Source organism: Fonsecaea nubica, assembly GCF_001646965.1.
Source record: "Fonsecaea nubica strain CBS 269.64 chromosome Unknown Scaff36, whole genome shotgun sequence".
NCBI classification, from domain to species: domain Eukaryota; kingdom Fungi; phylum Ascomycota; class Eurotiomycetes; order Chaetothyriales; family Herpotrichiellaceae; genus Fonsecaea; species Fonsecaea nubica.
The window spans coordinates 275,642-302,482 of NW_019173709.1; the positions used below are offsets into that span (position 1 = coordinate 275,642).

The 26,841-nt window shown below is 52.7% G+C and overlaps 9 protein-coding genes across 9 annotated transcripts; 5 read left to right on the top strand and 4 right to left on the bottom strand.

The window, feature by feature from the left end:
* Nucleotides 1-1,618: 1,618 nt before the first annotated feature.
* AYO20_06007 (hypothetical protein) lies at nt 1,619-3,290 on the top strand (the record flags this gene model as incomplete). Its single annotated transcript, XM_022644298.1, has 2 exons — nt 1,619-1,764; nt 1,823-3,290. 2 exons carry the CDS (start codon nt 1,619-1,621, stop codon nt 3,288-3,290), a joined length of 1,614 nt encoding a protein of 537 aa, XP_022499824.1.
* A 1,745-nt stretch (nt 3,291-5,035) lies between these two features.
* AYO20_06008 (hypothetical protein) lies at nt 5,036-6,648 on the bottom strand (the record flags this gene model as incomplete). Its single annotated transcript, XM_022644299.1, has 2 exons — nt 5,036-5,445; nt 5,496-6,648. The coding sequence occupies 2 exons, from the start codon at nt 6,646-6,648 to the stop codon at nt 5,036-5,038; spliced, it is 1,563 nt and encodes a 520-aa protein (XP_022499825.1).
* A 737-nt stretch (nt 6,649-7,385) lies between these two features.
* Nucleotides 7,386-9,219, bottom strand: AYO20_06009 (hypothetical protein; the record flags this gene model as incomplete). Its single annotated transcript, XM_022644300.1, has 3 exons — nt 7,386-7,683; nt 7,783-7,826; nt 7,951-9,219. 3 exons carry the CDS (start codon nt 9,217-9,219, stop codon nt 7,386-7,388), a joined length of 1,611 nt encoding a protein of 536 aa, XP_022499826.1.
* Nucleotides 9,220-10,163: 944 nt separating this feature from the next.
* On the top strand, nt 10,164-12,398 carry AYO20_06010 (hypothetical protein; the record flags this gene model as incomplete). The annotated part of the gene is made up of 1 exon (XM_022644301.1): nt 10,164-12,398. One exon carries the CDS (start codon nt 10,164-10,166, stop codon nt 12,396-12,398), a length of 2,235 nt encoding a protein of 744 aa, XP_022499827.1.
* Nucleotides 12,399-13,453: 1,055 nt separating this feature from the next.
* On the top strand, nt 13,454-14,606 carry AYO20_06011 (hypothetical protein; the record flags this gene model as incomplete). The annotated part of the gene is made up of 2 exons (XM_022644302.1): nt 13,454-13,528; nt 13,581-14,606. The coding sequence occupies 2 exons, from the start codon at nt 13,454-13,456 to the stop codon at nt 14,604-14,606; spliced, it is 1,101 nt and encodes a 366-aa protein (XP_022499828.1).
* A 1,810-nt stretch (nt 14,607-16,416) lies between these two features.
* Nucleotides 16,417-19,368, top strand: AYO20_06012 (hypothetical protein; the record flags this gene model as incomplete). The annotated part of the gene is made up of 1 exon (XM_022644303.1): nt 16,417-19,368. The coding sequence occupies one exon, from the start codon at nt 16,417-16,419 to the stop codon at nt 19,366-19,368; it is 2,952 nt and encodes a 983-aa protein (XP_022499829.1).
* An 838-nt stretch (nt 19,369-20,206) lies between these two features.
* AYO20_06013 (hypothetical protein) lies at nt 20,207-22,486 on the bottom strand (the record flags this gene model as incomplete). Its single annotated transcript, XM_022644304.1, has 1 exon — nt 20,207-22,486. One exon carries the CDS (start codon nt 22,484-22,486, stop codon nt 20,207-20,209), a length of 2,280 nt encoding a protein of 759 aa, XP_022499830.1.
* Nucleotides 22,487-22,915: 429 nt separating this feature from the next.
* AYO20_06014 (serine/threonine-protein phosphatase) lies at nt 22,916-24,571 on the bottom strand (the record flags this gene model as incomplete). Its single annotated transcript, XM_022644305.1, has 3 exons — nt 22,916-23,976; nt 24,029-24,216; nt 24,249-24,571. The coding sequence occupies 3 exons, from the start codon at nt 24,569-24,571 to the stop codon at nt 22,916-22,918; spliced, it is 1,572 nt and encodes a 523-aa protein (XP_022499831.1).
* Nucleotides 24,572-24,838: 267 nt separating this feature from the next.
* Nucleotides 24,839-26,744, top strand: AYO20_06015 (hypothetical protein; the record flags this gene model as incomplete). Its single annotated transcript, XM_022644306.1, has 2 exons — nt 24,839-25,092; nt 25,145-26,744. 2 exons carry the CDS (start codon nt 24,839-24,841, stop codon nt 26,742-26,744), a joined length of 1,854 nt encoding a protein of 617 aa, XP_022499832.1.
* Between the last annotated feature and the right edge of the window lie 97 nt (nt 26,745-26,841).

Consider the following 26,841-nt stretch of genomic DNA (forward strand, 5'->3'; position numbering starts at 1 on the left):
TCAACCATAAGTAGCTTTTCAGAGAAGGTTCGTGTGGGATGGCAGGCAGGTTGGCACGTTGAAGCCATGCGCTCGGCCTGAAGGAAAACAAAAAGTCTGTGCAGCGTGGTGGAAGAAAGTTCGCGGGGACGGAGGTACTCGTCGGTCGTAGTGTGGAAGGACAACCATACAACAAAACATCACTGGTCAGTTCGAGCTGAATGGAGCCACCATGAGCCACCACGCAGCTAATACTTCAACGTGGTGTGGACTGGATAACTTCAGGCGTGGCGTGAGTGGCCGCAGCGCCATGCAATTTCCCCTCCACCACGGAATCCACTGCATCACAAACATCCATCGAATCTTGACTTCAGACCGTCCTCAAACAAACTGTCCATTCTGCCGCAAGTCTTGCAAGGTTTCGGAATCTCGGTTGGAGGTACAGGTCGGATGTTATGCTCTCCACTGGATTGGCTGGAGGCGCAGGCGAGGAGTGTTGGAGGAGGGTTAATGTGCCTGCATGTGGCATGCCGAAGCCATTCGCAGCCTGCGGAACCTACTTTTCGGTGCGTAAAAGTTACACTTTCTATCCAACACAGTTGTGCCTCTCCAAGACTCAGAGAAGACGCGAAGATTGTTCTTGTTTCAGAGGGAGAAGCACAACCAGGGAGAAGCACGAGCCATGAGAGTCGCAGGAGCAGATGTTGAGATGAAGCGAGTCCCGCGAAATTGCAACTGAGAGGAACAGGGCAAGCGCTTCCATTAGCCGGGAGCCACCATTGAGTGCCAGGCCCATGCAGGCCTAAGCAGAAGCTTAAGGTGTGAGCTGGCGCGAAGAGGCTGGCCTCGTCTAGGCTTAGGGCCTCGGGCCTTACCTGGCCCGGCTAGCTGCCCCGGGTGTCGTCCGCTATGTGCCGATCAACGAGGGCTCTTTGGTGTCAGCGATCGCCCCGGCCACGCAGCACTAACCACCCGTTGCTGCGTGTCAAGCAAAGTCCGTTAGCAAGTCGGTGCAGGTCGTAGTTGCACTGGCTGCAAGCGCCCAGGTTTCTGAGTTTTCGCTGCAGCAGGGACTCTTGTAGGAGCCACTACTGGCCCCCGGTAGCCCTTGAACCCCCAATCACGGCTGCATGTGTAGCCAGCCCTCCGATCTCTCACCTCTTCCACCCTCCCTCCATCTGCATTTTCTCACCTTGCTTTTTTGTTTTGCCTCCAATCCGCTCTCAGGGTCTCTCTTTATCCGGAGCTTTTTCGACAGTCTTCTAACCAACAGTCGCTCGTTTCGCTGTCCTTCTCTTCTGCGTCAATCGACACGTTTGAACTATTCCAACTTCTCTCAGTTTCAGCCTTTTGAACAACTCTTTTCAACACGCTCCACTCGTGATTCGATCCTCTCAACGGCCTGTCGAAGCTCTACGACCTCGCTTCCAGCTTCCACCATCCTCATCGAGCCTGTGTCTGGAAGCCACCTGGTCGAGGAAGCCCAATCGCGACGACGGCCAGATCGTTGTGGGAAGAATGACGAGTTCAGCATGAGCTGGAACCTGAAAGAGGTGGTCACATTTTGGATATTCGCATTAGGAAGACTTAGTTGACCAATCCTCTCACCAACGGTTTACGGTCGATCTTTCCTAGGAGCATGAAGAAACTTCGTTCCCTGGGCGCATTGGCGCTTTATGCTCCCAGTGTATTTGCGCAGAGCTGCATATCACTGGCTGGTTCGAAGACGTGTCCTGCTTTCAACTCTTCCTCAATATCAACAGATGCTACTTTAGTTGCCCTATAGTAAGTGACGCTGATCTTCTTCGCTGCAAGGATGACCAAACTCCTAACGTTATTTCAGTCCCTTTCTTGCCTTTGTCACGTCGACCGAGAGCTTCGATACTCAGTTATCTCAATATGTGGATGAACAATATGTACAGACAAAATATGTCAATATCTTTGGCTGTGACAATGTGAATTTGGGCAACACCACCAGCTATTACGCCCGTTATACGACCAGCTTTCTCTGCAATGGCATTGTGCAGAATTCTCGGACACCCTGCGGTCTATCTGTGGCTGATTCCGAACCTCTGTGCGCCGACTCTTGCGCCGAATTGGCGTTGAGCGAGGAGCAAATTGTCTCAAGCGATCTATGCCCTGGTCGCAATAATGACTACGCGGACGAACTCCGAGCCGATTTCACCAACTGTGCATTACCCGCCAATTCTATTAGTGGCAGCTGTATCACAGGCGAGTCGAACGAACCTGAGAATTGTGGGTTTGGCAGCAATTTGATGGGTCTGTGCAGTTTCTGTCGCTCAAGTACCCTCAATGGGACAGACTCGTGCTGCCTGACTTCCAACGCGACAGGCAGATGCCAGGACGTTACGCTCCCTGTCTTCTCCACCATTTCAAACCTCTTCTCTTCTACTAGCCCTACATCCTCACCTACTTCGAGCCCAACAGCAGTCGCCAGTCATGGAGGTGGTGGCTTGAGTGGTGGGGCGATTGCCGGCATCGTTGTTGGATCTGTCCTGGGATTTCTGATCCTACTTGCCGTGATCATCCTGTGCTTCATTTGCTTCCGTCGCAGGCATAATCATAGCAAAGCAGGCAGCGTTCTCAACCAACCTTCGCCTCAGAGGAAGGGTGTCGTGTCTGCATCCTACAACCAACCCATGACACAGCAAGGATATGAGGTCTTACCTGGCGGACGTGTTGCTCGTATGTCGGCGCTGCAAGATGACCAGCCAGGTGTCGGGCCCACAATCGGACCACGCAATTACACATCCCACACCGACCCATACGGTGACAGTCCAGATTCGCGCGAAAAGGGGATGGGTGGGATGAAAGCTAACGGCTCACCGGGGAGCGACTCACAAAATGGGTCTTCCCCTGGTGACTTCTCATCTCCAGAAGGAGTCGCCAGTGGACAATCGGAGCAGTTACCGTTCTTCAAGGATTACTACTCTAACGACGATATTCATCCTGGAGATAAGGTCTCGGTGTTATGGGCATATCAGCCTCGAGCGGGAGACGAGTTTGAATTGGAACGTGGTGACATGCTGAAAGTGGTCGGCATCTGGGATGACGGCTGGGCGACGGGAGTGCGGATCAACGAGCGGGCAGAGGACTATGATGGCAAGCATAAGGTGCAGCGAGACAGTGGTGTGTCAAACGGTTCGGCAACTCGAGAAGAATCCCCTACTCCGCCGGGCGAAATCAAGGCCTTCCCACTGGTCTGTGTCTGCCTCCCGGAAGCGTGGAAGAAGACGGTAGAAGGCGATACATCGGCCGAAAGCGGCTCAGGCGGTCCTCCACCGATATGAGAAAATCGGCACGGTGTCCAATCAAAGCTGATTTTACGACGACATGCAGTTTAGCAAATGGCGTTTTCGGGATGGTGGACTTCACGGTCCGACGAAGACTACAGTACTCAATAATCCAGTAATATGTCGCACAAAAAAGCACCGTCGCGGGAGTCGGCGTCGACTTGGATCGCAGAAGACCGGGTGTTATCAGCAGCGCTCTTTGCCCCGTTACCGAGTTGGATCTTTGTTGGTTATGCGTTGTTCGTTGTTGTTACCTTGTATGCCTTGAGTTGATACCCATTGTGTATAGCCCTCTTCCTCTCTGCCTGCTTTGGAGTACGAGGTACATTATGCTGTACGCTCACCGTTCCGTGTCCAGTTTTCAGTGTTCAGTGCTCAATATTGATGGCGCATGGTTTTACGAGCGAGCGCGTTCGTCGTGATTTCTCTTTCTTTATATTCGGTGTGTGCTTGGTGAAGAGAACGAAGATGGTCGCGAGACTAGGGTGCTGTATAAGTGTGTGAGTGTGGGTTGGGTGGGTGGGTGAGAAGGCCACAAGAAATAAATGCCCGTTCGCCAGCCAGCGAGACAACAGAGAAGAGGCAACGCAGTAAAGTTCTACACAGAATAGATGGACAGAGTATATATATAGCGAAGGACTGAGGGAGTATATATATCTAGCCCTAGTAGGGACTTAAAAACATATATACCTGGGTACCCCTCTATGTATATACAGACATCCATCCGTTCCATATAGTATGTAGTATATAGTGTAGAGTATGTAAGTACACCGTAATATATACAGCGTAGTATGTACAAAAGGAGATATCAAAACACGATGTAATATAATACGCCTTGCATTGTATTGCATTACATTCTTCGATTTACCATATGATATGAGGTATACCGTACTGGATATCAAGCGAGTACATGGATGCTCAAATATCATCTTATATCATTCCCATTATCTCTCTGATACGTGCGTGAGGTACTCCGTCGTGTGTATTCATTCATGCCTCATGCGCCTGGTCCTGCCTAGCTGTCTGTCTGCCTATCGCAGCCTTTCCAAGTAAGGAATCCTCCCCAAATACAAAAAATCAAAGGAACCAGTATCTCAGTTCCGTTGATCCGGTCCGTCGTGGTGGTTGGTAAATATCCAGCTCAGCTGTGAGGTCGTCCGATCCTGTCTGTCCGTCCCACAATCATTACCCAACGTCGATCTCGGTCTCAATCTCAGTGCCAGTTCCATATCCATCCCAGCGCCACGCTATGTTGGTTCTTGATCTTATTCCCATTCCCTGTTCCCAAAGAAACCCCCGAACAAAAAGACCCGAAGCCGAAAACGCCTGGGGAAACGGGGAGAACAGGGACAAGGACAAGATATACCCCGGTTAAGCCAGAGGTAATAAATGCCCTCTTCCCTTTTCGCCCAGTCCCCATGTCCGCTCGAGAAACTGGCATCCCAAGAACTATGAAATTCAAGCTTCCAGAATCTCGAACAATCGATCATGCAGCAACGATCACGCCGTCCTGACAGATCGTTCCTGGCGCGACGGGGCCCATGTTCACGAGCCCACCTTGGTCGCAGATGTAAAACGATGTTTCGCCGTTGCAGTACAACGCACCACTAGGCGTGCAGGCCCCGTCATTCTGGCGGATAATTTGGCCATCAACACACGTCATGCCGGCGGCGACGGCACCCATATAGGTATACGTCGTCCCACCACCGGTGGAGATGCATTGGGAGAAACTAGAAGCGCTATTACATGTGAATGTTCCGGGGACACAAGGCAGTGGGAGAGTGGTGGGAGAAGTGGTAGCGGTCGTGGTCGTGCTCGTGGTCGTAGAGGCAACCTGTACCAATGTCGTAAAAGTGGTTGGCAGTGTGATGCTTGCTGTTGTTGTCATCGTAGAAATAGTGCTTGTCGTTCCGGTAGTCGTTGAAGTCGTAGGAGTCGTCACTGTAGTCGTCAAAGATGTCGCAAGATCGTATAGCGTTGTGGTAGTCGTCGTTGAAGTCGTAGGAGTCGTCACTGTAGTCGTCAAAGATGTCGCAAGATCGTCTAGCGTCGTGGTAGTCGTCGTTGTGGTCGTCGTCGTCGTCGTCGATGTCATGGTCGTAAGTGTCGTAAGTGTCGTCGGGGTCGTAGTCGTCATCGAAGTAGTCGTGGACTCGGCCAGATTAGAATCGTCAGGATCTGTAGAGTTAGCAAAAACAGCACCAGTGCCCAAGGCAATGGCGGACGTAATAGTTGAACCGTTAGTCAGGGGGAAAGGGGCAAGGGAGGTTGAGGTTGTCGTCAATGTACTGAAAGATGTGGTAGATTCAGCCAAATTATCCACGACGCTTCCTGTTCCCGAAGTAAAAGGCGTCGTGGTGGTTGAGGTTGTCGTCAATGTGCTGAAAGATGTGGTAGATTCAGCCAAATTATCCACGACGCTTCCTGTTCCCGAAGTAAAAGGCGTCGTGGTGGTTGAGAGTGTGCTCAGTGTGGTCGAATCGGTCGTGAAGAAAGCCGCTGGGGAGACGAGCATGGATGTGGTAATGGTGTCCACGGTGGTAGTTTCAACAGTGGTTGTCGTTGCAGTCGAGGACGGCCGAGTAGTCTGAGTCGTGAACGTTGTTGTCAATGTGGGAACTTCCAAACTGCTGGATGTCCCAGTCGTCGTCACAAGGTCGAGTTGCGTCGAGACGGAGGTGGTCAGGGAAACAGAAGTAGTTGAAGCAGCGACGCCATTGATGGTAAACCCCGGACCTGGATCCGGAACAATGGCATCCTGGCCGTAGACAACATCGCTCCCGGGATCTGGAAAAACCACTTCTTGTCGCTCGATGGTTTGACAGCCGTTGTTCACGTTGCACACGAACATATTGGGTAGCCGATCCATTGAAGCAACCTGGCGTCGATACGGCGAGCCTCGTCGATGCCGTGTGCTCGAGCCACCAACGATCTCAACTCGGGCACAATTTTGGTACATCTCGCGATCTCCGATGAGATTAAACCAAGACCAGGAGAAGAGCACCGAATCGGAAGAGGGCGCAAAGCTCGGAATCGTGAAGGCGTAGTTGTGTGTCAAGGGGCATCCGCCGATCATGGATTTGATGACTTTGAATGTAGCTCCGTTGTCATAAGACAGAGATAGTTGACAAGAGCCTCCATCGTGTGGGACTGTCCCGTTCAACCACATGTCGTAGGTACCGCCGGCCAGGTAAGTTGCTTTGGTGACATAGCTATCGGGAGTATTCTGGTAGTTCTTGCAAGGAAAGTTAGAGCCGTCCGCGAACAACGGGGATATCATGTTATAGTCTTTTTCATCAGGGCTGATGTCAGGATCAAGGGGACTTCGTAGGGGGTATGGCCAGCTCATCTGCATATGGGCTTGAGTGCAGAGAGGCAGCCATAATAGGGAGAGGGCAAGGGAAGTGTGTAGCAAGGGGGACATGGTATGTGCTCAGTGGGAGAACTGGCAAAGCAGAAGATTGACAAGGGAGGGAAGGAGGCTGGAAGATTTAGGGCAGAGAAGCCCGTCTCGAAGCGGTAGGAATGTAAGACAGGTTGAGCACACGTATAGCGGTGTTGCTGTCAGTCAAAGGAGTTGGAGTGTGATGGATGTGATAGATGTGAAGGAAGCGATCAGGCTTGATTCAGGGATGGATGGATTTGTGTTTGTGAGCAACACAACGCTTTGTATATGTATATTTCCAGCCCGTCCACATATATTTGCATGTCGCCACTTGACGGAACGCTGTTCCAGCTTCGATTTTTGGAGATGGCGTACGACGACTCGTCTGCTGGACACCGCTCGATGACATGCTGCTCTGGATACTGCTGGGGATCGTGGCAGGGCTAAAGTGGGATTGACGAGGCTCAAGCGCCACCGGGCAAGTCACCACAAGGAATGTTGTCGATCCACTGCCCCAGCATGACATTCTTCCAGCCCATGAAAGGGCAAAGGGGGCTTTGCCATGGACTCCGAGCTCCAGGCTCCAAGCTAGTAGATATTGTCGAGGAGGATCTCGAATACCCCCCGCAATTGTTGGCAAGGGGACGTGGTCGCCAATCGCAGCCACAAAAAGCCAATCGATGATCGGTTCGAGCCTCGTCCAAAACTCAAGAAATCCGGGGCATGCGAACTTCTATTTTAGGATTTTCTGTGGGTTTAAGCGCCAATCTGTGCCATTTCCTTGAAGGGATGTCGATCTGAGTTTGTTTTTCAATAATCGCCTGTCCGGCACAACAAGCCTGTGTGATTCGTCGCGCGTTTATTGCACTGCCGATCGCTGCATCCAGCTCATTATTGTCATCTTTCAGTTCAACTCGCATCTTCTCAGTAGCGTTCATCTGTTGAAGATGACTGTCCATGATCTCGAGGTCGTCGATGCGGCGGCTCCAGAATGAACGAGGCCGGCTGTGCGAAGTCGTCCATGTCGGATTCGATCGCAACTTCTGAAGAGGTGATCCCCATTGTTGTTGTCAGCCACCCAGGATAAATACAGGAACAACATACAGAGTGCTCCATCGCAACGGGTTCCACGCGGTTGCTGTCTCGACCTGACGCGTCGGACAATCATTGTTGTGTATTCTCAAACATCTCATCTCAGCGCAAATTTGAATCTTCCGGATGTAGAAGGCAGATGCTCCAATTCGGCATGCATTGTCTTCCAGATCGATTTACCTTTTCCCACTCGGCCCATTTCACGCGCATCTCCTTCCGTTCTTGATGGTCGATGGTGTGGTCAGTCCAGGTGCCATCCCGTCCTGCACTCAAGAGCGGACCTAGCCAGCGATAAACGACAATAATGAGCCAGACTTGTCGCCTCCCAGAAGCGTCAGGTGACAGACTTTCGCGAGCCTGAAACATGAATTGTGTTCTACAGCCTCGAGTAAAGCAGGTGCCTTTGCACTTCGCGCGAGTCCGGCCGGCTCCAAACTCTCGCTTCGACTCATTGATACAAGGTGGGCCTTTCACCCCTGGTGGGAGTCGTTGGGTATTGATGCATGCTCTGCAGAACTTGCTGAGGATGTAAGGATCTCCGAGCTTCATATGGGCGCAAAGGCGGAAATCAATCCCTGACAGAGCGCTGGAAACATCCTTGACCTGGAACACTTCCTTGTACATGCCACTACCACCACTTGTTCTTGCGTTATACAGTGGTGATGGCGCTTGAATGAGGGCAATCTTGGAGATCAACAGAGACTCGGCCTTCGGATTCTCCAGATCCATGGCAGAGGTACCTTTCTCGGGGCGGTCGGCAACAGACCTGTTGCGAATAGAGTTTCTACACCTCGAACAGGGCTCCAGTGTTTCAACTCGAAATGGTGATTCCACTCCGGCCTTGATGTTGCGGATCGTCCTCTGGTAACCAAGGTGACGATGTGGGCATAGCCAGACCTGTCTACAGTCTCGCAAGGTTGATTCCTGTTTGATCTCCGCCGTAGGGAAAGTGGACCGGAGATGAAGCATCTGACACCTGCTGCACACCAGCTTATCTAGTTCAGTGGGATCCTGATCCCGTTCAGTCATGCAGAGGAAATCGAAAAGCTCTTTCCCCGTCAAGACAAAGGATGGCGTGCTATAAAGATGGAAGAACCTCGAGCAAGTATGACGGAGGGAGACCTCACTACTTGGGCTCAAGTATGGCTGGAGAAACATCAAAAGCTCCGTTGGTAGTGAGAGGAAGCCGGACTCGACATTGTTAAACACTGTCCGCTCGGACCACCTAGTCCCCACCGATGGAGTCTGTCGGCGAGGTGCTCGTTCGATGATGGTGGTTTCGGGAGTAAATGCCAGTTTGGCGACGAGCTGCTCGTCGGAAGGTGTCAAGGACAACGCTTTACTTGGCCATGGCTGCAATTGATCTCGACTCTCTTCCGTGATTTCGACAGGCCCAGGCACAGACTTGGTTCGTGAAAGCTTTCTCCGAAAACTGGCAAACCCTGGCATTGTGTAGATGAGCTTGGTGAGGTGAGCCGGGATCCCAGCTGTAAGAAATGCGGAGTCGTATCTTCCAAAGGCGAACAAGAACGATAAGCGATTAGCCGATCAGTCAAGCACCTCTTTGACGACCTTCACAGGCGAAAGAGTCGGCACCGGTCGATAAAGCCAAATAACGGAAGGAAGTCATTAACCGCAACTGACTCTGCGCCACAGTTGAAGATGTTCTGCCCATTTCTAGAGGAAGAGGAGGAGGTCTCGGTTTTGGCCTTGGGCGGATACAGGTTCGTGGTCTGGTGGCGGAGGAGCATTGAGACTGTTTTCTTGTAGGACAAATCAGAGCAGCCATTTGCCACTGGGATGGAGAAGTTCCCTGAGTAGCGAGGATGGTCACCAGCTGTTCCACCTAAGCTTGTCCGTTTATTGATCCCTGCAGTGGGCGAGACCCCTCAGATGGCTCGATGGATCGATGGGTGCAGGGAGGAAGCCTAGCTCTGTGACACTTAGCAGATGAGGCACTCACGATTGATTATTGGCGGGTGAGGGTGAAAGGGCGGAGTTCTGCCTTTCCCCGATCGAAAAGCATCGCAGGCGTGAATCGATCTCGAAAAGTCGCGTGTGAGAAGCGCAGCTGCGCATCTGCGCATTTGAGGCACGACACGAAAAAGTCATGACGTCGTGATCAGAGAATTGGCTGGTCACTCCCTCGTACTCGGTTCACCACTACAGCATGCAAGGGGCATTATTATGTATTGTAGGTTTTTTCCTTCCCAGCGTCAAGCCTAGAGCCTCCAGACATTCATCGCATGTTCAATCTTTTCAATCGTCTGTGTTTACGTCGGAGAGGTATTCAACGTCAAGCGCGGATTCGCAGAGACTATATTGTCCCAACAGTTAGATCTCACTCCCTCTATGATTTACATCTAGGATCTTCGCCCTCACCACTGTATGCGATGCCTAAACGAAAAAGGGTAGCCAATACCACCTTGGTGACTTCTACCACACCCGCTTCTGCATCAAATCGACGGACTAGTTCCCGGAGAGCCTCTGCTACTACCCCTGCCACGATCGACACTAACCCGGACACGAATGATATGATTGAGGATGGCCCGAATGCTCTACGTGCTTCGCCAGACGCAGAACAGCCTGAAGTTGACACTGCGAAAAGTAGGAAGGGAAAGATCAAGGTCGAAGCTGTGGACGAACCTGTTGTAACACATGCTGAACCAGTCGCCCCTCCTACAACTCCCGTCAAGAGAGGGGTTGGGCTGGACAGAGATGATCCCGAAGCTGAAGGGGATGAGGAAGCTAACCCCGAAGAGCTGAAGGAAGCCTTGTCCCGGCCACCCCCGATCAACAGCTCATACCTCCCATTGCCCTGGAAGGGCCGGCTGGGTTATGCCTGTCTGAATACCTATCTCCGTAATGCAAATCCACCAGTATTCTCGTCACGCACGTGTCGTATCGCTTCGATTCTCGAGCACCGCCATCCACTGAAAGACCCCAAGCTGCCAGAACATGCCACCAAAAATCGGCCTGACAAGGATCAACCAGCGGACATAGCTCGGGGGCAAGAATATGTGGAAGCGTTGGGTCTTGCCAATGCGCGGGACATTGTCAAGATGTTGCGTTGGAACGATCGGTACGGTATCAAGTTCCTTCGGTTGTCGTCTGAAATGTTTCCCTTTGCCAGCCATGATATATACGGGTACAAGCTTAGCCCATTCGCCTCAGAGGTGCTTGCAGAAGCGGGTCGCGTGGCTGCTGAACTCGGTCACCGGCTGACGACCCATCCGGGGCAATTCACACAACTGGGCTCACCGCGGAAGGAGGTTATACGAGCGTCCCTACGCGATCTAGACTACCACTGCGAGATGCTGGACCTTCTGAGGCTGCCGCCGCAGCTGAATCGTGACGCTGTCATGATCCTGCACATGGGCGGTGTCTTTGGCGACAAGGCTGCCACTATTGCTCGATTCAAGGAGAACTATGTCAAGTTACCAGAAGGGATCAAGAACCGTCTAGTTCTCGAGAATGATGATGTTAGCTACAGTGTGCATGATTTGCTGCCTGTGTGCGAGGAGCTCAATATTCCGCTTGTTCTGGATTTCCACCATCACAACATTGTATTTGATGCAGACAAAGTTCGCGAAGGTACCCTTGACATCATGAGCCTTTATGACAGGATCAAAGCTACGTGGACAAGAAAGGGCATCATGCAGAAAATGCACTATTCAGAACCTGTGCCATCGGCTATTACTGCACGACAGCGACGGAAGCATAATCCGCGCCCTGCAACACTACCACCCTGTGCGCCGGACATGGATTTGATGATCGAGGCCAAGGACAAAGAACAGGCTGTCTTTGAATTGATGCGCGTATTCAAGTTGCCTGGGTTTGATACTTTCAATGATATCACCCCCTACGTGCGGAACGACGAAAATAGGCCCTGGAAGCCTCCGAAGAAGAAGAAAACTCCCAGAAAGAAGCGCCAGTCCAAAGGAGACGAGGGAGTACCGATCGCCAATGACGACGACGATGACGATGCAGATGAGGAAGCACAGCCGCCACCTTTGGTGCCAGATTCCGAGATCAGTATGGGTGGTCCCGAAGGACGCGTCTACTGGCCACAAGGCATGGAGGAATGGTTGCGACCGAAGAAACGAGAAGTCAAGCCTCGAGACCCCGCAAAAGCAAAGACAACAGCCGAGAGGGCGGCACTGAGACGGGCCGAAAAGGCTGCGTGGCAGGCAGCGAGGGAAGCATCCGCAGAAGGAGAGGGAGAGACGCCAGCGACCACGGCCAAGTCGACTGTTTCTGAGCTGGCCGGCTTGGATTCGACTCCTGGGGCAACGCCCAATTCTGCCAAAACACAGAGTGTGTATGATGTGGCGAAGACGAAGAAGCAGAAGCCGGTTCGGGCACCTCGCTCGGGGACTGGCATGAAGAATAAGAAGGGCACAAATAAGACGGTGTTGACGCCGAGTACGAGCGACCAAGACTCAACTCTCGACGAGGAAGAGCAGAAAGAGGATTCAGACCTCGAGATGCCGGATCTTACTGATGCGGAGGAGGTCAGTGCGGTTGTCAAAGTCAATCGGCGAGCACCAACCCGGACTCTGAGCGGTAGGAGGGCTAAGAAGAAGGCTGTGAATTATGTGGACGGCGACGAGGACGATGATGAGTAGTGAGTGCTGTCGGATCTGTGGGATATAAAGGATTAGAAGCTGTACAACACTGTAAACATACTTGCGATGACTATATCGTTCGACTGTTTCTTAGACATGGGAACATTTCGTGATAATCCCAGGATTTTGACCGAGTATTCTTGACTTGTACCTCGTAGTTGTTAAGTGGGTGGTATCGGTGTTTTCCTGTCTCTTGTTGGGGGTCGTTGGGGGCGTGGGGGATAGTGAGGGGGCACGATTTCCTCTCTCTCAATATAGTACGAGGCCGAGACAAGACGTTCGGGGTATCAACATGCCGAAAATGCTCGTCCAGCGGACAGCAGCAAGGCGCCATCAAAGGCCACTGTCCGCTCAAGGAAGGAGAGCCTCTCAGTATTATGTGTGCCTGCCCTACTGTACCGAGTAGTACCTCGCACATGCTTGACGTGTATGTAGAGGAGGGGTATCAATCGGTCAACTTCGGTAAGATGGCCGGTTGGACGAAGTTGGACGCAGCAGGACCAGCCCAATGAGGGCATGATTCGCCGGAGCACTTCCGCATCTCCCGTGTGGCTTTTGGACTTGTAGAAACTCTCTATCCTTTTCTGGAATCCTCAGATGGCCAAGGCTACGGCGACGGTGGCGGCGATGACGATGGCGGCAGTGTACTCCGGCTGTGGGGTGGGTAGATACAAAGTAGGTAAGTACCTAGTAGGTGTCGAGGGCTGGATTGTCCCCGTCTGTTGTCGATAACGTCACGATTCGTGTGTGGAATGATTGATTTGCATCATTCATAGCCTATTTACCGATTCCCCCCAACCCCATGTCATGTCATCGGTCAAACTCCCAATGACAACTGGAACTCTGCCCCGCGCGCGGTGCGTGTTTTGCGTCTCTGGATAAATTCAATCCATTTTTTTATTCTCTTTTCCACTCAATAAAATTAAAATAAAACCCGGAGGCGAGAGAAAAAAGAATCTTTTCTCTTCTTTCAGCCCACCCTTTTTGGATACTTGTGAACGCCTTCCCTCGAATTAACCTACCAACCCCAGAACGTACCAAGCCACGCCACGACCATGGGCTACCCCGATACCTTTGAAGGGTTCATGATCGAGGACCAGAAGAAATGGACTGAATTCAAGAAACAAGAGGTAGATTTTCCCCTTGAACCCCCGACAGGAACCTCTTTAACCCGCACCGCAGTTCAAACCCAAGAAGTTTGGCGACCACGACATTGATATCAAGATCGAGTGCTGTGGTGTCTGCGGTTCGGACGTACACACCATCAATGGTGGATGGGGTGAAGCTCCGCTGCCCATTTGTGTGGGCCATGAGGTCGTCGGGCACGCAGTCAAAGTCGGAGACGCCGTAAAGACGGTCAAGGTTGGCGACCGTGTGGGTGTCGGTGCTCAGATCTGGGCTTGCCTCAAATGCCCTCAGTGCAAGAGTGACAACGAGAACTATTGCCCACACCTGGTCGACACATATGGTGCTCCTTACCCGAAAGAGGTCGACCCCGACGAGACCATATCCCAGGGAGGTTACTCCTCGCACATTCGCGCCCACGAATACTTCGTCTTCCCCATTCCCGATGCTATACCCTCACATCTCGCCGCTCCCATGCTGTGTGCGGGATTGACCACGTGGAGTCCACTCGTACGGGCGGGTGTCGGTCCGGGTAAGAAGGTGGCAGTTGTGGGCTTGGGCGGCTTGGGCCATTTCGCAGTCATGTGGGCGAATGCTCTGGGCGCAGAGGTCACAGTCATCTCGCATTCCCCAAATAAAAAGGAAGATGCGCTCAAGCTGGGCGCAAAGGAGTTTGTGACAAATACCGAAAAGGGGTGGGCAGACAAATACGCCTTTACCTTTGACTTTGTGATCAATACCGCCGACATGACCCACACTTTTGATTTGCAAGAGTATTTGTCGCTGTGCAAGGTCAATGCCACATTCCATCAAGTCGGTCTGCCGGACGAAGCCCTTCCGCCACTGAAAGCCCAGATGTTTATGAGCAACGGTAGCTCCATCGGCGCAAGCCATATCGGTAACAGACCTGAGGCCCTGGCTATGTTGAAATTAGCCGCCGAGAAGCAGCTCTTCCCTATGGTTGAGACCCTGCCCATTTCGGAGAAAGGATGTGCAGAGGCGGTGTCTCGCGTTGCGGCAAACAAGATGCGATATCGATTCACCTTGACGGATTATGACAAGGCATTTGGTGCTCGCGACTGAGTAGTCCAGTACTTGAAGGAGAAGGAAGCGCGACGATCGTCGAGAGGCCAGTTGGGAACTCCATGTCCTGAGACTAACAGGAATAAATTCATCGAGACGTGCCGAGGCGCCGTCGTCTTGCTGCTTGGCTGTCACTCGTACCCGATACTTGATCCAAAGCAAGACGGCCACAGGGTGTGCCTGGTGCAGTTTTGCCTTGGGTGCTCGAGAACAAGCTTGATCGAGCAATGACTTCCCCGTGTTTTTTAAATAGCGTGCATGGGTATCTGAGACCTGAAAGACAATCACTCAATTTCTCACGCACTATTATTTTCGCAAGAACCCCTGCCGATGGGCTCCGTTGGTAGATTGGATGCTCCGTCCATGGCAACCTATGGACAGTTAGTGGTGTCGCAAAAGATGAGCCCCCAACTTACCTACTCTCTGACCAGCAAGGCTCTCTGTAAGTACGAGGTATGACGGTAGGTACCAGGTGCTCGTAGGAATGTTGCTGGGCTGGTCTGTGACTGGCGTTATCCACAAAATCCAACGAGGCGGTCAGGTAACTGAGTGGTTGGGCGAAATCCCATGCCCCAGGGACCAGCTTTCGCAGGCACGACAGGGGCCCGGCTGCGCTCGGACACTTCAAAGGTGTCCCCCGACGTCTAATGTACCTCTTGTTGGCTGGCAGCGCTCTTGAGTGGGTAAAAGTGCGTTAACTGGAACCGCTCCTCCGGACACTTTCTCGATAAGAAGGTTTCGCCGACTTCCCTCGATTCCCCAGGAAAACGACCCTATCAGCTATTTCCCCCTCCTCTTGGCCAGAGCCTACGGTATCGGACAGTGTCCCACCTGTCAACTTTGATCTGGTAGCGCCCGAGGTGGTACTGATACGCCTGGACAGGCCGATTCGAGAGGGATGATGACGGAAAAGGCAAACGTTTGGACACAATTGGGGGCCTCAAGAAAGTGAAAAGAATGGCAGCGTTCGTAGGCGTCGATCTGGTGGTTCGCTTCGTTTCTAGTCAAGGGAAATTCCAGCCACTGCAGCTCCCCTCGCAGCCCAGCGAAGAAACGGGACATTGCGTGGCGGCTGATCACCCAAGGCGAGAGGCCAAAAACAGGCGCCCGGTTCCACCTAGCGACCTTTAGAGCATGGATGGGTAAAAGCCATCCGCCAGATCAGAGCTTCAACGGCGTCGACTGCGGGTGGGGATAGGCACCTAATAGGAGCAAAGAAATGCTATTCGCCTGGCAGCTCCATCGTCCCGGTTTGTGCATGCTGCCAACCCCCCCATTGCTATCCTGGAACTTGTCTGGTCATCGGAACCCTTCGATGACATCCGTTGCGATTTAAGGGCCATTCTGCCTTCGATGGCATTATAAACTTTGTACCCCGGTGCACATTCGTGTTCTCTTGCAGCCTCGGTCAGGGTGCGATCAAAAGCACTTCGGGAGCATCATCCTGTCCAGTTCGACCCACCCACTGCTCTTGACTTGATTTGCACCCGGCAATGTGAGGAGTCATGAAAAGATGAGATCAACCTGCTCGCGAGAATCTGGTCCCTAAGTGCCTGCGGACACCAGCTGCTATCTTTGCCTCTGCCCGACAATTCGGACATTGGCCTACGCACACGTCGATTTCTACCTCCCAATCCTGCATCTTACCGAAAGTCTGCTTCCATTATTTGGTTCCAGGCTCGGTGGTCGTCCTCATTACGTTCGTATCTGATATGCGTGGTGGAGAACGCACGGCATCTATCCGTGAGACATACATGAGTGGGAGACAAATCTGCTGCTGCGGCTGCCGGAATGATTCTATGATACCAATATGGAAAGCGGTTTGAAAAAGCTATGGACCCGGCGAAAGAGCAAAGGGAATGACGGGAGACAAGACACGGGAGTTGGCAGCTTGAGGAAGAGCCAGAGCACTGACCATGCCCTCCGGTCACTCACTACAACCTCCCGCGCAAACCACGCCCGGAATGCCTCGACCGACGCACAATACAAGCCGAATGGAAGCAACCGGGTCCAGCCAGCGTTGGCTGGAGCCGTCGCAAGGCCCTCGACTTCTTGGTCACGCCCAGGCACGGATGGAAGCGGCAGCCTCATGAATGCCGTCAACCTGGCAGCTGACGCAGTTGTCAAATCAGACCAGGAATACCCACAACATGCAGATAGATATCCCAAAGACCAGGTACGACCTAAAACCCCTCGCTACGTCGACATCTTCTCCCTCTCCAACCCGAGTAGCCCAAAGTCGAAGCCTGGCTACAATGAAGATGTGGCCGAACGGAATCTAGATTTGGCTCGAGTTGCTCTCGAAGGCACCCATCAGTACGTATCTTCGTCGAAATTTCAAGAAGAAGTCGCCGCCAGGAATGCCTATCCGAGTCTCCCTGGGAGCGGTAGTATCCACAGCTCTCCTTCTGCCCCTCAAAATAGGTTTAATGGCAGTCAATCGACTATTCCGTTGAAAGGAATAAACAACCCACTGAACAGCTATTCGCATTCGCCTCAAAAGTCTGGGGAGCGACCTTTCTCGAGGCACAACCACCATGTCCATAGTTCGATTGGATCACACTCTCGACATCAAAGTGACCGATCTTGGGACTCTCAAGGACTGCTGCACGAATTACCAGCCTCGAGACATAGTATCGAGGATCCCCGTCAGACGCAAACAATGACAAGCCCAACGACAACACTAGCAAGCAGTTCTCGCGACCCTATGCTGGCCCACAGCCCACACACGGTTCCGACCAGCCATCAAAGCAGGGGTTCCGGGGAATTTCCCTCGCCTATCTTCCCAAGTGGTGCTCTCAGCAACTACCAGCTTTCAGCCTCGGAAGTGACACAAGTGAAGTCCAATGAACCATTCCAACCGCACCAGCAGGGGGTTGTGACATTCCCAGACCGCTCAACGGAATCCCCAAGCTACAGTCATTCAGTACGCTCGCCCTCAAACTTAAGCAACGCGTCTTCTGTGAAGCGAACGATCAATCTCCCCAATCGAAAAATCATGGATTTGACCGTAAATGATTCAGAGGTTTTCTCCGAGGATACTCCACCATCAAATTACAGCTCTTCTCCTGTTCTAGAACATGCGAAAGTCGATACGACACGGAAAGTACAGGGAGCCACTATATCTGGTCCGTCCACCGAAGACGAGAGAACGGACACCACTCTGACTGAAACAACAAACCATTCGCCTATTGAAATAGAACAGGCGGTGGTGATTGATAGTCCACAATCTCGACCACCGCAGTCAGAGCCGCGTTCAGAATTGCCCAGGTCAGAATATCCTCCTCGTTCTCATTTTGCGATTAGCTTTTCGCCCATCACCACTATTGTATCTGCATCGCCTCGCGCAAGTGTTGTTTTAGAACCGCCAATCACTTCTGACCAGACAGGTCAAACTCAAGTGAGCCCTGAGCCGATTGAAGTGCAAAATAAACAGAACGAGAACAGAGTTGCTCTGCACTCAAAGCAGCCAGCTCCGCAAAACAAGCGGAACCCCGATTACCATTCAAGACACTACGTTAAAGAGGCTGAGAAACAGACCTCGAGGTCGAACAAAGGGGACGAGAACAGAAATCTTGATGCAGGCGAGATCGGGAAGGCCGTCGAACATATGGTACAAGAGCCGTCGGCGACTGCATCATTCGAACCTGACCACGATCTCGACCCGTTACCATCACCTCGTGCATACATTCACAAAACCCCAGAAAGTCTAAACTCGACTGGAATGGGTGATCCGGTTCGTCCTCCCAGTGTGAGCACTAGGGAATTTGCAAACACTCCTGGCAGATCAATGCTGACAAGTGTCCCCGAAGAAGTAGAAGTCAAGAGCAACGGCCACGCCATGCCGCCAACAGAGCTTATGACTGAGACGTGGTCGGGGAGCAGTAACCTGTATATTGATAGTGACCCTACCAAGGAGCGACTTCGCTCTGCTCTAGGCTACCAGTCAACATTTGACGAGAGAGAATATGCCCAAAAGCAAGCTGAAGCTCGTGCAGCTCTCATTCGGCTCCAGCATAGTTTGAACGAGAATTTCCTCACCCAGCCAACTCCTGTGCCAGATTCGCCCTCAACCAGACATGGGTCTTCGAAACATGCCTATTCCTTCAGCGACGGGAAACCAGCCGCGCCGTCATCTATCTTTTCACAGGTCAGACACTCACCCACCCCGACAGATGCGATGGGCGAGGCTGACAGACGGCTTGAGGACGGTAGAAGCCCGACTTCTCATCATCAATGGACGACGGTGTCGCACGAAAGGGAAGGTGGAAAAGCTCGGAGAAAGAAATCAACCCGTAACACCGTCCAAACCGACGTGGGTCGGGGGAAAGCAAAGGAGAAGCAGAGAGCGGAGGCCGATCTGAATGGACCTGGTCCGTCCATCATCAATGACCTAGAGAGTCCAAAGCATCCTCTACACTTGCCACCACCCCTTCGCCTCAATGGACATCCTATCCACCACAATCTACAATATCAGCCACCAAGTCCAGGCGAGGTTTCTTTATCGAACTTTCCAATACCTGTCTCCTCTCCGCGTCAATCGATTATTCGACCGCCCATGACTGAAGATACGGACAGGCAACAGACCCCGACGCCGACCCAGCAGCACACGCCTCAGCAACAGCTCCCCGGCAGTGTCACTGGAATGAAAGAACGCATCTTGCGCCGGCAGGCCAGCCAACGAAGCCAGGCAAGCAACAGCTCGGCATACAGTATTCCCTTTCACATGATTCCCGATCGATCGAGTAGCATACGAGATTGACCGGTGATGGACACGGATGAATAAAAGCGCCAGATTTTCCGTATGTCAAGAATAATTCGCCAGATCATGGACGGACGGACGGATGGATGGATGGATGGATGGGCTTTGGGTATAGCTCAGGAGGATATTTTTTATCTCCTTGACTGACTTTCTTTTTCCCAGCGATACCTTTTGTTTTGTGTTCGCAAGCGACCTAGGATGATGGATTTCAAGAAAAAGTTGTTCTTGTTTGGCCATGTATCAACGACCCGTGACGACTCTTGAGGTATGTTGATCGACCCCCATTGGAAATTGTGTATCCACAGTTCTTGAAAATCCTCTAGCTACTTATATATATAATACAAGGTGTGTCGGCCGTTTGGCGACTGGTGACGGGCGATGGAACTCGGGTCAAGCTGCCTGTGCCTCTGGAATCAGAAACAGAAATGGAACCCCCTTTTTGACACATCATGCATGATCTTTTGGATTTGTCGTGACACCTTCTGGATTACTAGCTAGGTACCTAGGTGTTTATGCCCACTATTTCCATAAGAGGACGAAAGCATGCCTTTGTAGACTTTGTGGGAAACGATGGCGAGGAAACAAGGCCGCATCCCCGAGTACAGAAATGCGAGGTTCATGAGGTCCAACGTCACTCTCACGAGACACAAAAAGGGTCGAGAGGTCTTTTTGGTCTGTTCTTTGTCTATGTATGTACATGTATATGAGAATGTATATGTGTATATATCTCATACTCGGTATAGATCACGAGTACTCTTTACAGCTGTACGTAGGGGACAAGGTATCCCTACTGGATACTAGATCCTAGAATACCAGGTACTGCTAAGTAGATACCTCCTTACAACCCCCAGACCTTCATCCACCCCTCCTGGGACTTGACCCAGGCTCGCTCGGGCGTGCGACCGCCTTCGACGCCCCGGCCGCTCTCCACGACCTCCTCCTCGCCTGGGAGCCGGAGCCACTCGTCGACACAGTCGGGGATCTCTTCCTTGACGTGGCTGACCACGACGAGGGCCTGGGCGGGCGTGAGACCTGGGAACCGGACATTCTGCGACGCCTGGGCTGGAGAATCTGCAACGCCACCACCAGTCTCCAGTTGTCGAAGGGAGGTTGCAGTTTTCGGTGTCGGTGGCGTCTTGTCCTCGCCGAACTCGAGCCACGACATGGCCTTGTCCCTCGTGTCCGCAGATAGGCCTGAGAAGGCTTCGTCCAAGATGACTATATCCGGCTGCTTGATGAGTGCACGAAGAAGGAGGAGAAGCCGTTGGGCAGAGAATGGCAGCTTGCCGAAAGCGTGGAGTTGTTTGTCGGTCGCCCAGCTCAGATCTGAACCCCTACCAAGCCCGGAAGCGTCACCATCAACCGCGTCTTGTCGGAGTTCAGGCTCCCACCAGCTGAGGAAACGTTCCACCAAGGCGTTTCGCTGCGCGGTGAGATCCGGCTTTCCTGCGTACGTCTCTGCCCATGCACTCTCCAGCACTCTCCTCACGGTGAGGTGCTTGGGGAAGAACTGATGGATTTCCGGGGATGAATGTCCTATACGACTCTGGATCTCCCACAGACTCAGCCCGGGAACCCCCCGCTCCGGATCAGGTAATCTTGTGCGCCCGAAGAACTTTATCGGCAGGGAGTAGGACTGCGGGTGGTCTGAAGTCAGGAGTGAGAGGAGCGTGGTTTTCCCGGAGCCGTTGGGGCCGAGGAGCGCGAGACGTGTGCCGGCGTAGATTGTCATGTTCAAACCCGGAGTGCTGTGACCTGGCTGTGGGGGAGGATGGCCGAGAACGGTTTTAGAGCCGTACTGGACGACGATGGAGCTGAGTTCGATCAGTGGGTCACCCAGTTGTCTGTCCCTGTCGCCCGCTAAAGACGTCGAGGACTCTCCTGGCTGGTAAGACGATCCAGTGGATTCCAAAGTAGGTGTAGAGGACGGAGTGGGAGCTGCGGCCACCGCACGTTGGAGCAGCTTGCTGAGACTTTGTCGGTCATGTTTCTCTGTCTCAACACCACGTTCGAGAGAACGCCCAGTTTCTTCTTGGGATTCCAGAGGAGGGCTGGGATCTTCAAGCATTTCTGGATGTCTTGATATACCTGTCTCACTCAACACATCGCCCGTGACGCCAGTCAACGGAAGGCCATAGTCCTTCGTGATTTGATCGACAACCTTTTGGTCCCCAGCTGAAATATCCGTTGCAGAGACCAGATTTACCCACCTCCGTATATCCCACAACACTTTGGACTTTTCGCCCATCAATGCCACTGTATGGTTATGGCCAAGCACAACCAGGTGGGTTATCCAATCTGGGATTGGGTCCTGAGGGCGTAGCCCGAGCATCAAAAGCGGTGTCGACTGATATGCCAGCCTCTTCAACATGGGCGACAGGGTCACCAATGTAGGAGGATCAAGGCCCATGAACGGTTCATCGAGCAGGAGAAGGAGTGGTCTCCCCAGTAATGCCTTAGCAATCCTCGCGCGTCTTGTTTGTCCATTGCTGAGGTTGCTCACTGGCATGTTTGTCAACTTCCCCAGACGGAGATCCGAGATGACTTTGTCAAGGAGATGGCTGTCAACGCCACCATCTGGGGCTTTTTGTCCAGGATTGAGCTCTGTGTCGCCCTTGAGATATTGCAGGACGGTCCAATCTGTTTCCTCCCGTCGACTCTCATAGCGAGCACTGAGGTATGCGCCTCTTACCCCTCCTGATCCCCCGGCCAGTTGTCCTTTTGCGCTGTTGAAGCCCACATACTGAATGGCGCGTGTAGGGACACGAAGACGGTGGTCCTTCTGGTCATCAATGTAGGCAGAGGCCAGGTAAGGGTACGACCTCGCACTAGGCGGCAAACAGATGTGTGAACCCCGTAGTATCTCGAGAAACGTTGCGCCGTCCGATGCACTGATGACGGCCCAATGCTCGTTCTTCCTCTCAACAGGGCGAGCTTTGTCTTGGACCGTCGCAGGCAGCTCGAATGTCAGGTCTGGGAACAGGGGTGGGTTTGAGGATGAGTCATGGCGATCGACCGATGGATGTTCTTTGTAGAAAGTCCCATTCTGGATCTGAATGAGATTGATCCGGCCACATTTCAGGGATTGCCGGAAGAGGCAGATAGCTGACCTTCGCATGTCCGTTGCATGGTTTTCTGTATATGTTAGATGGGCTGGGTGCGCGAGATTATGTACTACTGACTTGCGAGATCGGAGTTTGCGACATGCGCATCTCCAATTTTGGAGTAGACAACCTTAACGACTAGAGCAGCCCACGGACAAGGCTGCGGCGCTTCGTCCGAGTCAATCGGCAAGAGTCCGGTTGGTGTGAGAACAAGAAGCACTGAGATACAGGATCATCATTTCCAAGCCAGCTCTATAACCAGCTCTCTGGATATTTGTTACATGCACGCATGAGCCCTCCTTCACGCCCTCGCTATGCTAGAATTCATGAAATCTGGCACCAGAGCCCAAGCAATCACCATTCACCCGTTCCAAGCTCATCCCATCCTTCCTGGCGCTACCTGGTCAACTGTCCCATCGTCATCAACCTCAAGGGTTTCAACCTCAAAGGAAATATTCATTTCGTCCACCTCTTGATGGTGGAACGTGTCGTAGCTCATCCTTGACAGCGCTAAAAAGCTTAAAGGTTGGCTTCATGTCTTCGCCAATGTCGCATACCGATGCCAGGTTTCCACATCTGTAGCAGTAATTTGGGGCGCTCCATACTGTCACCACGTCCTGACTCTTGAAGTGATATTTGTAGCCTTCGTTGACGAGTTGATGTGCTCTTGCAATGAGGTTGAGTCCGTTGACGTGGCAGAATTCCTGGCTAACTCGATCGCCAAACAGCCATCCGGCTCCTCGAGGTGATACTGCCCATGTTTCAACATCTTCGGGGTCTGACCATACAAGGTCACAGAACGCGCCTTCGTGCGGAATTTCCTGTGCTCGTGCGACAACTCGGACTTGATCGAGGGTTCTGATTTCTGGGGAGAGGCCACCGTGTACACACAGAACTTTGCCATCTACTATGGCTCCCAGCGTCATGAAATCGAAGACTTGGCAACAGGCTTTCCATACTGAAGTGTTTCCATATTTCTGTACACACTCCTCATAGAAGCCGTACACTTGGGTGATCTGGCGAGATTCGTGATTTCCTCTGACCAGGGTGATTTTATCGGGGTATTTCGCTTTGAGGCAAAGTAGAAGTGTGAGTGTTTCAAGGGAGAAGTATCCACGATCAACGTAGTCTCCAAGAAAGATGAAATTGGCGTTTTGTTTGCGTGAGATGATGTTACCTGATTCTGATCTCTCGTCCTCAATCTCGGATTGTTGTGATGAGGGTATCTCTTCAGCGTCGCTAATCTCACTGCTCTTCTCGCTTGGCGTATCAGGGTGTTCGGATCCTCCCAGTTTCAGTTTCTTCTTGAGTTTCGGGTCTGTGATGGTAGAAGGCGGTTCAATGTCTGCGGAAGTGATGATATTTGCGGGCGTAACGGGTGTTTCGGGCGCCGATTCATTAGGCATGCCCCCTGCGACTCGGAAAAGTTCGAGTAAGTCATAGAATTGACCATGGATATCGCCGCAGATCGTGACAGGCGTAGAAACGGGTTGGATATTTGATTCTGGTAAGACGGTCAATTGCAGCTCAGAAGGCTCTGGCACTGGATGACAAACCTTCCATCATGAACTCTTTGACAATCTCGCAGAGCTGCTTCATGTGGTATTCTGAGAGGTACTTGCAGTTTTTTGCTGCTTCGAGCCACTCGTCGGGTCCTGCTGATCGCTTGAGGCGTGCTGGCCCTGGGACTGGGACTTTAATTGCGCCCATGGCGCCGGTGTGAGAGAGGTGAGCTGGCTTGGATCTGCCCGTTTGTACGTAGAATCAGTGCCCAACTGGCTGGTTGGGGCTTTTGGCAGATAGCCGGGGGCAGGGGGAGTTCGCAGGGCCTTGACGAGGTCGACGTAGTTAAATACCTTCGGCTTGGGCAAGCCAAAGAAGGCGCGGCGGTCGTTCTCGTTGACTTGGCGAGAACGGCGGCGGATGGAGGGGGAGGGGGAGGGACAAGGCGGTGAAGAGGGCGAACCCTCAAGAGAGTCTTCTTCGAAGACGGGGAATGCTTCTGGAACGTCCGCCGTCTCTATGGCGGCGTCCAAATTGCGGCCTGTGGTGGTGGAGTGGGAGGGAGTTGTTGGCGACGGGGTCGCCGCGGTAGACATCGCGGCACGTGAGCATCTAAAATCGGCAAAAGGTAAATCCGTTCCGAGAAGGGTGGGAGGGCCGATATTTATGGGAAAGCGAACGCCCCTCCTATCATTCTGTATTCACTGTTGACCATGTTGTTCATTCACTGGCGGTCACATGAATGATATGCTGCTATTGTCTCTCGATGAATATCGGGCCTACGGTGACTCATTCGCGGTCTCATACAAACAGACAACCTTCTCTCATTGTTTTCTCACTTTCGACTCAAAATCCTACAACAAATGTCTGGTCACTCTAAGACTCGCGCAGCAGCAGGTGTCCTGCCTGTGAACGCTGCGACCAGGAAAAATGCAACTGCTCAGTCCGCGTCGAAATCATCTCCTAGAACGCCAGCACCAAGACTTAGACTGATCGTTCGCCGCTTGCCCCCTGGACTGACCGAGACTGAATTCTGGGCCACTCTGGGCGATGACTGGAAAGTCGGCAACGGCAAAGTAGAGTGGGCTGCGTACAAAGACGGGAAGGTCTCAAAAGAGTATTGTGCTTTGCCTCTAGAAACCGATTGATATCTCACTGACCGAACATAGTCCAGCAAAACCCTCTCGACCAGCCAGAGCTTATCTCAAAGTCAAGGAACAAACACTGCTGGACGTCTTATCTAAAGTGGTCAGAGAATCATCATTCCAGGATGCCAAAAACACCACCAGAGACCCTTGTCTGCTAGGACCACCATCTCTCGAATTTGCACCCTACAATAAGATGCCCGTTCCTCGCGTCCGACATGATGGCAGACAAGGCACCATTGATCAGGACCAAGAATTTATCGATTTCCTGCAAAGTCTGACTGAACCCATCAACAAACCAGCGTCAAATGGAGCCGAAGCTACTGACATCAAGGCGGACACGATCACTGTCACTCCGCTGGTCCAATATATCAAAGAGAAGAAGGCCAACAAGGCCAAGGAAGCTGCCCAGGCCAAAGCAGCGAAGCGCGAAAGTAAGGAGGCGAAGCCCACTAAGAGTGAGCGCACCCCGACTGTTATCATCAAGGGCAAGAATACCCCCAACTCTACAGAGAAGGAAAAGGACCGTGTCGCCAAAGCAACCCAGGATGGAGTGAAGTCGACCAATAAATCGGCACCTGCTTCACAAGGAAAGCAGACGGCATCCGCAAAATCCGAGAGTAAACAGACATTAGTAAAGGATCCTCGACCACAGTCTCCAGCAACTCCAGGCGTAAGCGCGGCATCAGCACCTGCTACAACACCTGCGAAACGAGAGCGAAATCGAGAGCGGGACAGCGGAAGGGCTGCTGCTCGAATGCTGCAACGGGATCTGGGACTGCTAGCAAAAGAAAACACCTCGCAACGCACCCCAAAGTCTCCATCATCAAATACAGCTACCGCAAACGACAAAACGACTTCATCCTCAGCAGCAAAACCGTCGACTTCTACCACTTCCAAGTCTTCAGGACCTTTGACAGAGCAGTCCAAAACGCCAGTGACACCTACAACCGCTTCGCCTGCGGCTCCGCCAACCGGCCCACGCGCTTCACGCACTCCAAACACTACGTCGACAAAATCAGAACCATCTAGCGCAGCGTCAGCGTCGTCGGGCCGACCACCAGCCAATCAACGTCAATCCAAAACCTCGTCTTCTCAGCAGCCCACCACAGGCGCGAAATCCGCGTTCCTCAAGCACGCGAACCCGTCTCAGGGCATCACGGAGGACCTCCTGCAACAGGTCTTCAAGGAATTCGGGGCAATCACACGCTGTGAGATCGACAAGAAAAAGGGATTAGGTTATGTCGACTTCCAAGACCCTGAGGCGTTGAAAAAGGCGATGGCAGCCAGCCCAGTCAAAGTCGCGCAGGGTCAAGTCGTTGTGTTGGAGAACAAGTCGCATCATAGCCAACAAAGCAAACGCGGCGGAGGGGGTGGAGGTGGAGGTGGTGGCGGTCAAAATCAAGGAACCTCTGGACAGGGGAAAACAAGGACTGCATCCCCCGCTGCGGCCCCAGCGACTGTGAATTCGCCCAAACCAAGCGCTGCACAGGCGCTTGCTGCTGAGACATCCCCCAGCACAGCTACGACTGAGCCTGCCCCCACAACGACAACCTCAGCGACGCCACCAACTGAGCCACGACGCAACCCTAGAGGAGGCGGAAGCGGCGCCCGAGCAGGCTGACGGGGGAAACGGGGGGGAAAGAAAGAGGGGGCCCGGTGGTGGCGGGGGGGGGGGCGGGCGCGGTAACACAACTGTCGGCGCCCACCCCACCCCCCGC